General features: G+C 49.2%; 1 protein-coding gene across 1 annotated transcript; it reads right to left on the bottom strand.

The window, feature by feature from the left end:
• Positions 1 to 11,018: 11,018 nt before the first annotated feature.
• Positions 11,019 to 14,457, bottom strand: LOC123170749 (serine/arginine repetitive matrix protein 2-like). The gene is made up of 4 exons (XM_044588526.1): positions 14,216 to 14,457; positions 12,582 to 13,055; positions 12,191 to 12,495; positions 11,019 to 11,531 (listed from the first exon to the last, which is right to left on the bottom strand). The coding sequence occupies exons 1-4, from the start codon at positions 14,455 to 14,457 to the stop codon at positions 11,488 to 11,490; spliced, it is 1,065 nt and encodes a 354-aa protein (XP_044444461.1). The 3' UTR covers positions 11,019 to 11,487.
• Positions 14,458 to 15,973: the final 1,516 nt, after the last annotated feature.

Raw genomic sequence — 15,973 nt, 5'->3', positions numbered from 1 at the left:
AACCCCCCCTTTTCGAAAAAAAAACACGCTGCAGTCGGCAAGATATGTTTGTTTATAGCTACACAGGGGCAAGTTGGACATTTCTCCAGCTCCCTGTCGTCCCGCCTCCATGTGAACTGCAGGACAGCGCTCTACCCCCTCTAATCACCCACAAATGCACGTGTTAGTTTCTTATTGGTAGATTTTGGGCTGTAAAGAAAGTAAAAAAACAGATAAAAGAAACCTAGCTAGGTTTAGTATATTTAGAATTTAAAATTAACATGGCAGGCTCTTATTGGCCTGATTTAGGCTGTGAAAAAAAGTCAAAAAAATCTCAAACAAAAAATTAGTGAGAAATAGGGTGAAGCAAAATTGCATCGCACACCCATAATTGTACACGCCGATGGAGAGGACATTGAGAAAATTTGCATCCAAACGCTATGTGTCGTGGATTTGTCACGGCAGATGTCTTAGTGTGAGGACTTAGTCGTGAGGCCAACGCACCTATGTGGTAGCTTGAGAGGGGTTGATCGGGATGAGAGACGCGAGGCGGATTAACACACAAGACAAGGATTTAGACAGCTCCGGGCCCCGGGAAACATCATCCGGTAATAGCCCTACATGCTGTTTGTGGCTAGGTCTCATTATGCTCATCATGGAGTCGCCGCATAAACCGGCTCTCCTCTAATTGTGTCTAGCCTTTCAAGATTATCTCCCCTCTTCGGGTGCCATGCCCCTCCTTATATAAGTTGAAGGGGCGGGTTACATATAGAGTCCTAGTCGGATTAAGACTTAAACTATTCTGACTTCTCATCACAGGCTTCTCTTCATGGGCTTCTTAACGTCTTGGGCTTCTTAACATCTCGGGCTTATTAACCCCAGGCAACTCTGTCTGTCGGGTTATAACTGTCTGCCAGGTCGTAACCATCTGCCGGGTTATAACTATTTGCCGGCTTACAACTGTCCGTCGGGTCAGAGAATATCTGCCGGCTTACAACTGTCCGCCGGGTTAAAGACTATCTGCCGGCTTACAACTGTCTGCCGGGTCAGAGGGTCACCAGGCTCTGTCGGGTCATCAGTGAGTCATCAGTCCTCGGGCGGTTTACCAATGAAATACCAAGTCCTAGCCGGGTCATAACTCCGGCCGGGTCATACCGCAGGGTATATCCCCGACATTAGCCCCTAATTTAATTTGGATTTATCCATGTTAAACTGATCCTGTAAAACAAACACAAGAACAAATTTGACAGAATTGTGCTCCGGGTTAAGAATTCTTATAAGCCGGCACCTGATCATCCTTAATTCCTTGTCATTTCCTTCTTCTAGAAAATCCGGGTCAATAGGCCAGCTTCATACTCAATTTACTGACGTTAGTTTCTCACAGAAATTTTGTGAAGAATAATTCATTTGACTCAGCTCGCAATGCTTAACAAAAATATTGGTTTTTGAAATACTCAATATTTTTGATAATCATCAAGCTTGAAAATATACCTCCCTTATATGCATATCACTTGTAGCCCCGAAGTCTTAAGAAGGGAGCGTAGTAACCGCTTAAGACTTGCTTCAATATAAATGTCGCAACCTTGAAGAAATCCGGGTTGTTCATCTCAGTCACTAGTCATAAACTCAATATTCCACATATGTAGCCCCCAAGTGCCGGATTGTCATGCTTGCTGCAACCTGGGACTTGTAATTGCCTTACGTTCATAAAAACTTCAACCAGTGTAGCCCCAAGGGCCGGGTTGTCATGCTTGCAGCAATCTGGGACTTTATATATACTTCATTGAAAATAACATCATATGATGCAACCCCCACCATGGGGATCGAACCCACGTCCATAAGGTTAAGAGCTTTGTACTCTACCAAATGAGCAGTGGACCCTTCAATATAATGGATTAAAGCTTATGTACCTTGAGTTTTTGACAGGAGCAATTGGTAGCCCCCAAGGGCCGGCTCATCACTATGTGATGGGTCAGGTCTTCAATAAAGCAAGTTAAGAATGACCTTGCATTAGCCCCCAAGTGCCATGGTGCATGTTGGCAGTGACATGGGACTTGCATATTTGATGTACTCTCAATCAGAATAATGTAGCCCCAAGTGCCGGGTCGTATGCCTGCAGCGAGTTGGAACTATTCATTCCATTGCAGAATAAATCATATCCATGGATAAAGAAATAATAGCCATTGCGCTGACGCGACTTTGGAAAATTCAATCATTCAATATCATAATGAAAATTCAGCCAAATTGGCTATTAAAGATTGGAATAATATAATCCGGCGGCTCTTGGCCAATAGAGACTTAATGCGCATCCATTATCCTCGGGGATGCAACCCGGCGGTTTATAACCTGGAAAATTGGCTCAATTGCCGGCTTACATCGCCTCATCCAGTGAGAGTAACAACCCAATGATTTATAAGCGCATAATCCCAATTACGCAATCCAAATGATACTGGCGACTTAAAGTCCGTAGCCAGGGCCGGTTTAGAAAAACCTCATATAATTATAACAAAATAAATATCATACCTGTGATATTTGTTAACACCGCCGACTCATCATATGCCGTGCAGTAAAGGTTACAACCCAAGTATTGAGAGCACAACGCCCTATTCAATTTGTTTATACCGCCGGCTTACAAAGCCAAAGGTAGTAAGGGGTAACATCCCAAAGCTTAGAGCCAGAACTCCAAGCATATAAGATCATCATACACTGGCGACTTATAGTCCAAAGCCAGGCCGGGTTAATAAACACCGGGTAATTTCATATATGAACCATAAGTCATCATAGCCTTCATCGGTTTTCAACCATGTATTAACATGTCACAAAAGATGAACCTCAAAAAACTTTCAAATATAAATCAAAAGATAAAAACAAGGCTTTTCATAGGCTGCCAGGCCTAAAAATCAAGTGCTTTCAAAGGGCCGCACAGCCGCTGAGTTGAACCTTTATGCAGACCTTATAAGCCGGGCCTCACATGACCAGTCGTCGTTTTAACTTTGACAAGTTCAGGGTCTTAATAAGATTGACTGTCAAAAGTTCGACGGGTCATTCCAGGATTACCTGGGCGGAGTGGCAGACTTAAAAAGGCAGGATAACCCGGGTTTTTAGGTGAATACACCTGGCTTCCAAGCCTATTACAAGGGTCATAAAAACTCTTGTCCGTTGAACAAAGAGCCTCCAAGTAATATTTCATTCCAGGCGTACAAGCCGGATCAATAGGGTAATCATAGCTATGCTCAATGAGCAGGAAGCCCCCAAGTATTTTGTAATCATGGCGTACAAGCCGGATCAAAAGGTTAGTCCTAGCTATGCTCGATGAGCAGGAAGCCCCCAAGTGACCATAATAAGGTAAGCCCATGAGGCAGGATACCAATGTTTGAACCGCGCATCATGGCAGCAAGTTCTCTTTGGCAATATTTAATTATTATTTTTGAGAACTCAAACTTACGAGGGATGAATTCTTTTTGAACCGGATGTTGAGAGCTCAAAACATTTTGGGAGAGAAATTTCCCTTAAGCTGGAATCTTTTCTGATAACCCGGAATCCGTCTATCGAACCAGAACTTTTTGGATTGCCAGGCACTTTTTAAGCCGGAAATTGTCTGACAACCTTTTGCATTTTCAGCAATGTGGCAGTAGCCTCCGGGACCGGGTTATTTTCCCTCCAATGACCCGGGATTCTTGAATCTGCTAAAACTGGCAAGATTTGCTGAGTCATGTCATTGTAGCCCCCGAGTCTCAGGACGGCTCGAGGAGTTGGCTTGAGATTCTTCATTCTTGCACATGGCATAAGCCGCCAGATAATTTGAACAGCGGAACACTGAAATTGATGTAAACCAGAAGCTTGAAGCGAGTGGATGATCCTTGCAATATTTGCTATATACTCCCGGTACGAGTCATTCAACAAACTCCGTGACATAACAGTCTCCTTTGCAGTAGACAACTTGTCATGCATTAAAGAATTTGCAAGCCAGAGTAATTGCTCTTTTAAAGAAATTAATATGTGGTAAAAAATATACTGGATGGATATCACCTGACTCGTCCGGACAACGGATGATCCATATATAGCGTCCGTAGATAACTTGGTTATGGTACGGCCCATCTATTGTCAACAGAAAACTACCTTTTCGCAGCCAGCCTTCTACCTTACCTTCAATCAGTCTTATCTGCTCTTCTGTGATAAAAGAGCACACGGGAGTAACCGGCGCGTTAATGCAACAGCTTACAGAGGTAGAGGCGGCTCGGCGAGGTGGAACGAGACACGGCAGAATTGGCGTGGGCGGGTCACGCGCCGGGTGAGGTAGCCCGCTGCAGATGCCAACGAGGGCGATGTAGACATCTTTTTTTTTACTCTGGCTCTATCCCACCGGGTCAACTCCTCCTCTCTCTCTTTTTTGTGGCGAGCGAAGGACGGGCTTAGAGAGCGCCAGCGAAAAGGGGGCGGCTCGCGGCAGATGGGTTGAGGCCGTAGCCGGCTTAACTGCGGCGGCTCAAGGCCGGCCGCGGCAGGGTCGGCCGTGAGACCCGTGCTGGAGCAGTGGCAGAACGGCGGCTGGCCCCGGTGGCTCAACGCCCGGCAGGGGCGACTTAGTACTACCACGGCGGCTCCAAGGGCAGCGGAGGCCGAGCCGGCGGGTCGGCGTAGCGCAGAGGTGGAACAATGTCGACCGCGGCGAGGGCGGTTCACAGCAGTGCGAGGCGCGGCGGCTCACAGGCCAGGGCGCAGGTCAGCTGCGGCAAAGGACCGGCTCAAGGCGCAGACCAAAAGCACTGTCCAGCCGCCGCCTGAGTACTCCTCCGAGTCGCAGCCTCTTCTTGTATTTACTTTTTTTTTTGTGCGTCAGACTCTGTCAAACTAGCAGCCAGATTTTCAACTTCTGAACAACTGCAAATTACTTCTTCGATGCTGAACGAATCGGAGACTCCAACTGACTTTTGGCGATTTTATAGATCAAGACTTGACATGCTAGAGAAACAGAATAGCAGAAGATGATGGTGTTCGGCGACTTAAAGGTGAGCCGACGATGCGACGAAGGCCGTCTATTTCCGGGTCATCTGATCGTGCAGGCCAGTCCATAGTTTGGTGGTTCTTTCAGACGGACCGGACCATGGCAGCTTGATGGAACCAGGGTGGGTCTCGGCGGCAACCAGGCAGCTCGCTGTTGACAAGGCAAATCATGGCAGCGGCCGGCCGACTCGGCGCAGAGGTCGGCGGCTCGCGGCTCAACACGCAGCTAACCCGAGGCGGTGGCCTTCCCGGTGACTTGGAGACAGTGGGATCACTGCAGTTTATTATTATTACTAGCTAAATGTGCGTGCGTTGCTATGGGCTTTTCAAAATTTACATACAAATGCATTATTTTGAAAGAACTATAATGATGTTGATATCCATAAAGATAAAACAAATGAATACATCATTCTAGATCTCTCCAATATTTTTTTTGCGGGGATAGGAAAACCGAATCTTAGCAGCACAAATATAATACTCCCTCCGTTCCACAATGTAGCGCATATAGATTTTTTGAGAAGTCAAGCTTTACAAACTTTGACCAATTTTATAGAGAAAAACATATACATGTAGAATACCAAATACATATCCTTAGATACATCACAAGATGTACTTTTATATTGTATATATTTGATATCGTAGATATAAATAGTTTTCTCTATAAATTTGGTCAAAGTTTGTAAAGTTTGACTTTTTAGAAAATTTATATGCACTACATTATAGAATGGAGGGAGTACATGCTTCCCTGTTAGAGGTATAAATATGTATAATTCTTAATTGACGTGTTTTTTAAATCTTCTACCTCATAACACCATAATTCCAGTGATTGTGCCACATACTTTTTGGAATTTATTCACCCTACAATATTATTTTAGGGGGTGAATTTATTCACCCTACAATATTTTGTAGGGGGTCAAACTGAAAAGTGAAGCATGCGTCTTATGACAGAAATTGTAAAGTGAATGGGAGTAATGATCAACCTTTTCAAGAAGTCCTCTACTGATCTACACCTTCAAAAGTTATGATTTCATCAACATAAAAATATATGATATACTTGTAGATACCATGAATTTTGCTTGATATGATATAGCAAGAAACATGGAAGTGCAGTGGTTTGATGCTCAGACTCATCTGCACCCGGTCAAGAAACAAATCATAACAAATTCAAAAAGATCCCATTTTTTGCATGGTAGATACTTTACTGCGTGAGGTCCGCTCCAACTTCTAGATAATTTAGACATCTAGTAGCTCTCAGTAAAAAAGATAAAATAGGGCCAGAACAGTATCTGAACAGTAAACTTTTTTACAGACCCAAATTTGTCTTTTTTGCCGAGATCTACTCAGATGTCCAAATGATCTGAAAATTGAAGTGGACCTCACGCACCTAACTATCTACCATGCAATAAGTCATTTTTTTTCAAGTATTTGTTTTGTTTTTTCTCTTCAACACGGGTGCAGATGAGCCTGGGCTCATCTATGGGTATTCAAAAACATGGGACAAATTTTTTTTTGCCTTAACATGGGTCAAATACTGATAATCCAAAACTATAGCTCAAGAAAGTAAACACTCTGTGCATAGAGAAGAAAAGAAAGCATCAACTCCAAATAATTTTTGTCACCAAAATGGTTATGGTCATCCTCTCATTGGTCACTCTCCTTATGTGTCTTGTTCCCCATGGTTGGGCTTTCTCGAACAACTTGACCTTCTTCCTCCAATCCAACACTGGTGCACGTAGGCACGCTGCAGGCTGACTGAACCTATATGCAACTCGTGCTAGACATACATGGGACCCTAAAGGGCACACAAGTATGAAGAAGACGAGGTTGGACTTGGCATAGTGATCATTGGGGTTGAATCGGTCAATGTGCTCGAACCGCTGCAGTGATGAAACATACGTAGTAGACGTGATCGCCATCACAGTCGGGCATGTAGCACATCCCTTCCAAGAATGTCGCCTAGTTGTGCACCCAGTGGCTGGCAGAATCTAAACCATGCCAGCAATAGCACACTACCATTCGTTGCCTCCAACATTGCCGCTACAAGGCTGAAGCATAGTGCCGCCATCGATAGCACCAGTAGGAGTGCACCCAGCCGACTCACCTCCTTCCTCCCCCACACGCAGTACCCACCACCGTGATGCTCTCAATTACAAACAACAATGATGCCATCATCATCCCTGTCATCTCGTCCTCCTCAAATTCCGCCAACGCCTTCGGTTCTTCCGGCCTCGTCCACATGAACGATGACGCGGAGTAAATTTATGAAGAGGCAGTTGGTGTCCTCCCCGCTAGCTCTTCGCCTTCACTCTGCATAGCATCAGGGGGGTGATGGAGGTCGGCACCCATGAGCTCATGTTTCTCTAGGGCTTCGTGAGCACGTCCCCATCCTCCTCTGCGACCTCCACACCTGCCTCATCCGCAGAAATGTTTCTGTGCTTAACCGAAGCGGGGATAGTTGTGTAATAGCATCCTCTCCTCTCGGGCTGTACAAGCCCTTTCTTTGCAAATTTGTCTTCTCTAAGTTGTTCTATCAATCATCTCTCCATATCTGTTTGGGGAGCTCTATCCAACCATGATGTCTCCAATGCAATTGTAATTTCTCCACCAGTTGGCTCTGTACAAATCAAACACACATAACCAATAGTTCATTAGTTGGTTCTATAAAAAAATGTTTTAAATACAGGCTTCTCTGTAACTGTTAAGGGTAAGAGAAAAATGAAGAATGCATCAAACTTACCAAGGCGTTCAATGAAACTTTGTGACAAGTAGCTTGAAAGTTGTTCCCAGTCTCCAAAAGAATCCAAATTGTATTGTCCAAGCTGACCATCGAACTCGAAACGTTTTACTGCTTTAGAGTATGTGTTTTCCTACCATAAAACAAACTTCAGTAACTATTAAAGGAAATGTGAATCCTGATACATAAATACACATGAGCACTGTTACTTATCTGATTCAGACTCGGATATACATGTAACTGTAGTTTATGAAGTTATAGCATCAGTTCTGGAGAAAACTCTCAAACTATAGTACACAATAAAAGGGGACATATAATCCGGGGTTTGATCCACTAACTAATCCTACTCCATCCAGCCTAACTAACAGATATAGCAAGGCAGGTCATCCAATGTTAATTGTGCCAAGAACTTAATTATTATTTTTCAAATCAGAACTTGATTTTCCTTAGATGAAATTGTCTCCAGTGTGTATGAAGCATGAATAAATCAATTTTAAAAAAATGCAACAACTACACAATCAAGGATTCTAGTCAAAAATATTCCACATCAGCTAAACATCATTGCATCCGCAACTAATCAGAAGTAGTTATAAAAGTGCAGCAACTACACAAACATCTCAGTTCACAAACTGTAACCCTATTCACTAACTGTAACTCTATTCACTGCTAGTCAAAAAGAATGCTTCACTGCAGTGACATGGCATCACATGTAATATTGTTTAAGTTACCATATTCTTCCTCTACAAAATAAATTATGTACACGGGGAGCAGCTGAGCAGCGGGGAGCAGCTGCAAAGGCGGCGGCGCCCAGGTCCATGCCAGTTCTGAACCTGGTGGCGTGCAAGTAGAGCCGGGCAGCAGCGAGCACCTCCACAGCGCCTTCTGCCGACCACCAGTGCCCGCCCTCAGCACCCATGGCTCTGTTGTCTTTTCGCTGCAGCTGCACGAGTACGACACGGGAGCACAGTAAGCAGCAGCAACACGAGCACACAGGAGGGCGACCACGAACAACATCAGTAGTACGGGCCGGCCAGAAGTAGCAGCAGCAGCAGCATGCACCGGCAAGAAGCAACAGCAGGGGCATGACAGAGCGACCATTCTGACAGTCATAATTTTCCTAAGGAGTAACTATCAGAATCTAAGTCAATGGTCTTGGAAGAATATCCCAATCAAGTAGAGCTTGTTGGTTATACAACCACCTTATTGGCCTTCTTTCCAACTCATAAAAGTATTCTAGATTGATCATAGTACACATACACAAACTGTTGGACTAAATTAACGAATCAGCGTGGATCTGGGAAACATGAAGAGGACTATATGTCTATACCTGAGGTATGTTGTTATAGAAAACCTCATATTTATTAGAGCTCATGGCCATTTGCTCCATTTTAAGTTTCAGATCACCATCTGACTGCCAAATTGTAGATGGCAGGGCTGCATACAATTTGAATTCATCAAGAATTTGCAACTTGAAAGATGACAGTTGAAAACATTAGTGGCGATGATTTTAACAATAAGGGAGAAAAGTGTATGATCAAATCGAGGTTGAAGATACTGTTGGGAATCGTAGCATAATTTTAAAATTTTCCTACGCTCACCAAGATGCATCTATGGAGTATACTAGCAACGAGGGGAAGTGAGTGCATCTACATACCCTTGTAGATCGCGAGCGGAAGCGTTCCAATGAACGTGGATGACGGAGTCGTACTCGCCGTGATCCAAATCACCGATGACCGAGTGCCGAACGGACGGCACCTCCGCGTTCAACACACGTACGGTGCAGCAACATCTCCTCCTTCTTGATCCAGCAAGGGGGAAGGAGAGGTTGATGGAGATCCAGCAGCACGACGGCGTGGTGGTGGACGTAGCGGGTCTCGGCAGGGCTTCGCCGAGCTTCTGCGATAGAGAGAGGTGTAGCAGGGGAGGAGGGAGGCGCCCAAGGCTGTAATGCTACTGCCCTCCCTCCCCCCCCTTTATATAGGCCCCCTGGGAGGGGGGGGCGCCGGCCAAGTCCCATCTAGGGTGGGGGCGGCGGCCAAGGGGGGTAACTTACCCCCCAAGTCAGGTGGGGCGCCCCCCCCCACCCTAGGGTTTCCAACCCTAGGCGCAGGGGGAGGCCCATGGGGGGCGCCCCAGCCCACTATGGGCTGGTTCCCTCCCCACTTCAGCCCATGGGGCCCTCCGGGACAGGTGGCCCCACCCGGTGGACCCCCGGGACCCTTCCGGTGGTCCCGGTACAATACCGATAACCCCCGAAACTTTCCTGGTGGCCGAAACTGGACTTCCTATATATAATTCTTCACCTCCGGACCATTCCGGAACTCCTCGTGACGTCCGGGATCTCACCGGGACTCCGAACAACTTTCGGGTTTCCGCATACACATATCTCTACAACCCTAGCGTCACCGAACCTTAAGTGTGTAGACCCTACGGGTTCGGGAGACATGCAGACATGACCGAGACGCCTCTCCGGTCAATAACCAACAGCGGGATCTGGATACCCATGTTGGCTCCCACATGTTCCACGATGATCTCATCGGATGAACCACGATGTCGAGGATTCAGTCAATCCCGTATACAATTCCCTTTGCCAATCGGTATGTTACTTACCCGAGATTCGATCGTTAGTATCCCAATACCTTGTTCAATTTCGTTACCGGCAAGTCTCTTTACTCGTACCGCAATGCATGATCCCGTGACTAACGCCTTAGTCACATTGAGCTCATTATGATGATGCATTACCGAGTGGGCCCAGAGATACCTCTTCGTCACACAGAGTGACAAATCCCAGTCTCGATCCGTGCCAACCCAACAAACACTTTCGGAGATACCCGAAGTGCACCTTTATAGTCACCCAGTTACGTTGTGACGTTTGGCACACCCAAAGTACTCCTACGGTATCCGGGAGTTGCACGATCTCATGGTCTAAGGAAAAGATACTTGACATTGGAAAAGCTCTAGCAAACGAAACTACACGATCTTTTATGCTATGCTTAGGATTGGGTCTTGTCCATCACATCATTCTCCTAATGATGTGATCCCGTTATCAATGACATCCAATGTCCATAGTCAGGAAACCATGACTATCTGTTGATCAACGAGCTAGTTAACTAGAGGCTTACTAGGGACACGTTGTGGTCTATGTATTCACACATGTATTACGATTTCCGGACAATACAATTATAGCATGAACAATAGACAATTACCATGAACAAAGAAATATAATAATAACCATTTATTATTGCCTCTAGGGCATATTTCCAACAGATACCTATTGCGGAAGCACATGATGAAGCTGGAAAGAAAACAAATAGGTGTCAAACTAAATACCGAAGATGCACTTTTTTTCATTTTTCTGACCAAAAGGTGAGATAACATGATAGAATTCTAATGAAGGAGCATCATTTTAGTAACTCGAGGTGAAAGTACAGTTGTTTTCAGTCAATTGCATAATGAAGCCAACTATTTTCAATATCGATCTCCTTAAATCTACTTACGCTCAGTGCAGCAGGTCTCAATCCAAGATAATCGAATTCTGAAAGAATTCAGAATCCAAATTTGTGACAGATAATAATGATAATACAATCAATGGCATTCCTTGAACACATACGGTGATGCTCCTTGACATAAACATGGGCAGGAATAACTGTACACACATGTTGATGATTTAAGGAGTTAGTCAGAAGAGAAGAGGGAAGTAAACGAGGATATGTCAAATCTGCCTGGGAAGTAAAGTACTATTACCTTTTTTTCTCAGATCCCTGCTTCATTCACAAGATCATAAACTCTGTAATTGAACAGATTACAGAATAGGCTGCCATACAAGCATTACAACAAAGTTAGGGACATTTTCTACATTTTAAGTACAAGATTTCCTACAGAAGATGTGTGATGAAGATTGAAACCCGTAAGAACAAAAGACAAGACAAGCAAATAAGGGTTGGAAACAAAAACTCTAAGAACCAGAATTCAAGATGAGATAATCCTATGAGTAAGAAACCTCAAATGTTGAGTTGCGCATCTTATCATGGCACATTGGAATCACTTGATGAACATAATTTAAAAACAAATTTTTAGTCTGCAAACAATCAGTTCAACACATGTGAGAATTTACAGAATTTGCAGACAATCAGGCTGCAAACAATCAGTTCAATGGAACAATGGCATCTGAGAAAGAAACACATGTGATATCTGCATGAGCCAAAACGTGCATGAGCCTTGCAGTACGGATCAGTTCAACATCTTTAGGTGCCCTTTTGTGTAGAAAATCTCTCACATCCCCCAGCAAGATAAGCTTCAAACCTGTAAAATAAATTTGTCCTCTGTTGATAAGAAGCCATTGCATGACAGAGATATGGTGTGAAACAAATCCCTTGACTCTGAAACACAGATAAAGAGACTGCTATTCCCCACGTGGCAGACGGAGGAGCATGATATGGTGCCATAAGTAAGAGCGGGGCAGTGAGCACAGACCTGGACGGAGACGCTCTTCTCGCCGTAGACGGACTACCCGGCGACCATGTTCTTGGTGCAGAGCGGGTCCTCCTTGGCCTTGGTGATGAAGACGCCGTCGTGCTTGTGCGGCGCCACGATCACCTTGCTCCCGCCCTTCATGCCGGGCCCTCCCCTTCCCCCGCCGCCACGACCACGGCCCCTGGGCGTCCTGCCTCCCCGGCCACCCCTGCCGCTGCGGCCACCGCCATCGCTTCTCCCGCCGAAGCCCCTGCCCCCGCGGTCGCCGCCGTCGCTCCTGCCGCCAAAACCCCTCCCGCCGCATCCTGCGTGAAGCGTAACAGCGCCCGCAAGTGAGATCGGGGATGTGAGGAAGAAGAATAAGGCAGCGCGTAAGGAGACGGGTGATTACCTCCTCGTGCCGGTGGCCTCATGGTGTCGGAATTTGTCGCTATCGCCGCCGGAGATGTGAGGAAGGAGGCGGGGATCCGGGAGGCCTTGGTTGCCGCCACCTCGAAGCGACACTTCCTTGACGAGGACACGGCTGTCAGCCGTGACGTATGGTGGCGCGTCACCAATCTGGGAACGCCGCCGTCGTGGGCTTCGATCTGGAAGCGCAAGCGCCGAGGCGGAGAGGCGATCCCGGCGCGTCGCCGATCTGGTGGCGCGTCGCGCCGTTGGTCGACTCCGGCGGAGATCGGGAGCCCTCTCTTTCACGGCGGAGAGGCGGCGGCTGAGGCAAGATCCGGCATGTTGCGGCGGCAAAGGGATGGAGCGGCGGCGGCGAAGGGATGGAGGGCGGCCACAAACGAGGGCAGTGAGTCGGGCATAGTAGGGCGTGCAGTCGAGGGCATGTGACGTCGCTCGTACGTGCGGGGTTTTTTTGCTGGTTATTTTTCATAAGTTTTTTTATCGCTGGTTAATCGTCGTAGATTTTTTCGAGCGCGGGGGCTGGTGGAGGACTTGGTACGTGGTTTTTTCGATTAGTGGGAGTCAGCATGAGGTGGGAGGAGGTACCAAAATAGGTACCAAAAAAATCGGGTGAGGTGGGACGAAAATTGACCGACGGAGACTACCAACTGCTCCATTAGGAGTAGAGATTATTATTATTTAGAAATGGAGAAGGACCCCCAGCCTCTGCATCTGGGCGATGCATGCGGCCACTTTATTAATTATTCTCACAAGACCTTACAAAGTGATACAACAGTAAGACTAAAGCTACTGTCTAAGCAACAACTGTCGCTACTCCTATCCAGTTGATGAAGGGACGCTGATAGCCTGGGCCTAATACCAAACAGACATCGCAGCCAAACCTAAACATTTAAGACCTGAGGTCCCAACCAGGACGTCTGCCGGGTATGGGGCACCTACCAGTCCGGCGCACTCCTCAACCAGGACGCCTGCCGGGTATGAGGCCGCCGCAGCAACCTGCCACCAATCCATCTTCAGAGCTGTACTGTTGCATCTACCGTGCCAGGTCTCTCTGCCATCGACGCCACCACGACGCCAGACAGCGTCGTCCTCCTGCGCGAGTCCATCCTCGCACATCGAACTCCGAATCTGCACTGCGCCACGCCGCCGAGATCCGTCGCCATCAATGTGTAGGATGAAGCACCGCTCCACCAAAGATGCCGTCCGCTGGTCTCGTGAAGCCGAGTGCACCTCCAAGAATGCCGCCCCCAAGGGGGTAACGACACGTGCTTGCCGCCAGCATCCGATTAGCTGATCTAGGGTTTCCCCCGGAGGTATTGAGTGGAGTTGGGAGCTTCACCTCGATGATGCCTTCATGAAGGAAACGATGATAAGGGCATCGTCATCACCGGCTCCGGCCATCGACCGAAAACCAGGTTTTCACCCGGATCCGTCCCAAGAAATCCACCCGATAACATGTGCACCGTCTCGACCGCCTTCAAAGCCCCAGATCCAGCCGCCTAGATCTGGCGACCAACCGCGACAACAATGCCACCGTAGGAGCCCTGGCGCACCGGCCACAGCCTGAGTGTGCCACCACTGGAGCCTAGGAGGAGGGCTCCCACCCCGCCTCGCCAAGCCGTGAGAGCCACCGAGATGGATCCCGCGCGCTCGTCACCCTCTCTGATCCGAATCAATCCATAGCAGATCGCCGTCACAGATCCGCCTTGGACAGGGACACCACGCCATGCCGCCGCGGGAAGCCCTAGCTTCACCAGCTGCCACCCTCCAGGGCCGCCGCCCCGGAATCCAGACAGAACATCGCCGCTGCCACCGGCCATGTTCCGCCGCCGCCGACCGGCCAAGCCGCCGGCCATTGCGACCTACGCAGCCATGACCAAGCACGCCCACCGAGCAGCCGGCACCACCAGATCTTCCACGAAGCCCGCCGCTCCGCCGCCTCCTCCCATCACCATGCCGCCAAGGCGCCGTCGGCGGACTCAGATCGGCTGCGCCGCCGCGACGACGGCTCAGATCAGGGAGGAGGGCCCCTGCGCCCCGGGTGACCTGCCTCACCCAAAGGAACGCGGGAGGGAAGGGGGCCTCCGCCGCCGCCGTCAACCACTCGGGCTTTGCCCGGCGGCCTCCTCCAACGGCGGCGGAGGGGAGGGGAGGGAGGGGTTGGGAGCCCCGCGGCGGTGGGGGTAGGGTTCCGCCCGAGCCACCCTAGCGGGGGGCGACACGGGGGCACTCGTATGTCAATCGGATCACTGCAGTTGAAGCGAGGGTGTTGATGCGGGAAGCGTGACTCGCGATAGCGAAGGCATCTGGGCGGCTCAACACGCGCTACGGTGGCAGAGTTGGGCCCGCTTGGAAAGTTCCTGAGGACCGCGCGAGAGCGGAGAGGCACCGGCGGACTGGCGATGCGAGGCGGCATAGCGGCTCGAGGCGGCGCAGGGAAGAGCAGCCACAGTGCGACGGCGGCGGGGGAGGCTAACCCCCAGCAAAGCAACGCGGCAGCCTCGGGGAGGGCGACTCGCGGCGGTGGCGGGCGGCTCACGGACAGCACCGGCTCACAGCAGGGTCGACGCGTGGCGAGGCGGAGGTGAGACCATGGATGTGGGCGGCTCACGGCACGACCAGAGGACGGAGGGCGTCGAGGTAGCCGGCGGCTCCGAACACGGCTGGCTCAAGGTGTGGCCATCGGCCGCAGCAGTGGAGGCGGGTCGTCGTGGCAGCCCGGAGATGGAGGCGGCTCAGAGAAACCGGCGGCTCAGCATGGCCGCGCTGCGGAGGCCCTCAGCAAGAAGACGCAGGGCGGGTCGCAGCACAGATGCGGGCCGGCGAGCACGATCCGGTGGGACGAAGGGCGGAGTCCGCCGGTGAGGGGAAGGTTGAGCGCGACTTAAGGCGGCGCAGAGGGTCGCCGTGGCGAAGCGAGGTCAGAGTGGCGAGTCGACATCGGAGCGGCTCGCGGCAAGGTCGAGTCGGCGAAACCACGGCGGCTCAGAGCATCGATGAGCGGGGGCGTCTCAAAACAACAGTGGAGCGGACAGCGACTCGGGCCAGAGCCGATTCAGAAGCAGCCGACGGCTCAGGCCAGAGGCGACTCGCGGACGCGAAGGCGGGCTGGTCCTGGCGACACGGCGACGGCGGCAAAAGCCAACCGCAGGGGTGAACGACCGGCGGAGCAACGGCGGCTCGATGGCGGAATCCACTTTCGAATCGTGGGCTGTTTTTTTTTCTTCTTTCCTTTTTTTCTTTTTTATCGATTTCTTTTCAGATCCGCCTCGGGACTTCCTTTTGTGCAACTCACGCGGATGCTTGATACAGGATGACGTGACCCGGTGCACGGCGGCTCAGCAGAACGGCAGCCCGGGAATAACTAAATCA

This window comes from Triticum aestivum, chromosome 7D, assembly GCF_018294505.1.
Source record: "Triticum aestivum cultivar Chinese Spring chromosome 7D, IWGSC CS RefSeq v2.1, whole genome shotgun sequence".
NCBI classification, from domain to species: Eukaryota; Viridiplantae; Streptophyta; class Magnoliopsida; order Poales; family Poaceae; genus Triticum; species Triticum aestivum.
Note: the sequence above shows the minus strand (reverse complement) of the source record. Positions and strands in the feature narration are given on the sequence as shown.

Coding starts and splice junctions, on each gene's coding strand:
- LOC123170749 (XM_044588526.1), bottom strand. CDS start 14,457: ATGGCCGGCGGCTTGGCCGGTCGGCGGCGGCGGAACATGGCCGGTGGC. Junction 13,056..14,215: donor TCGGTGGCTCTCACGGCTTG/GCGAGGCGGGGT, acceptor AAAAATAACCAG/CAAAAAAACCCCGCACGTAC. Junction 11,532..12,190: donor AGAAGAGCGTCTCCGTCCAG/GTCTGTGCTCAC, acceptor CTTGTATGGCAG/CCTATTCTGTAATCTGTTCA.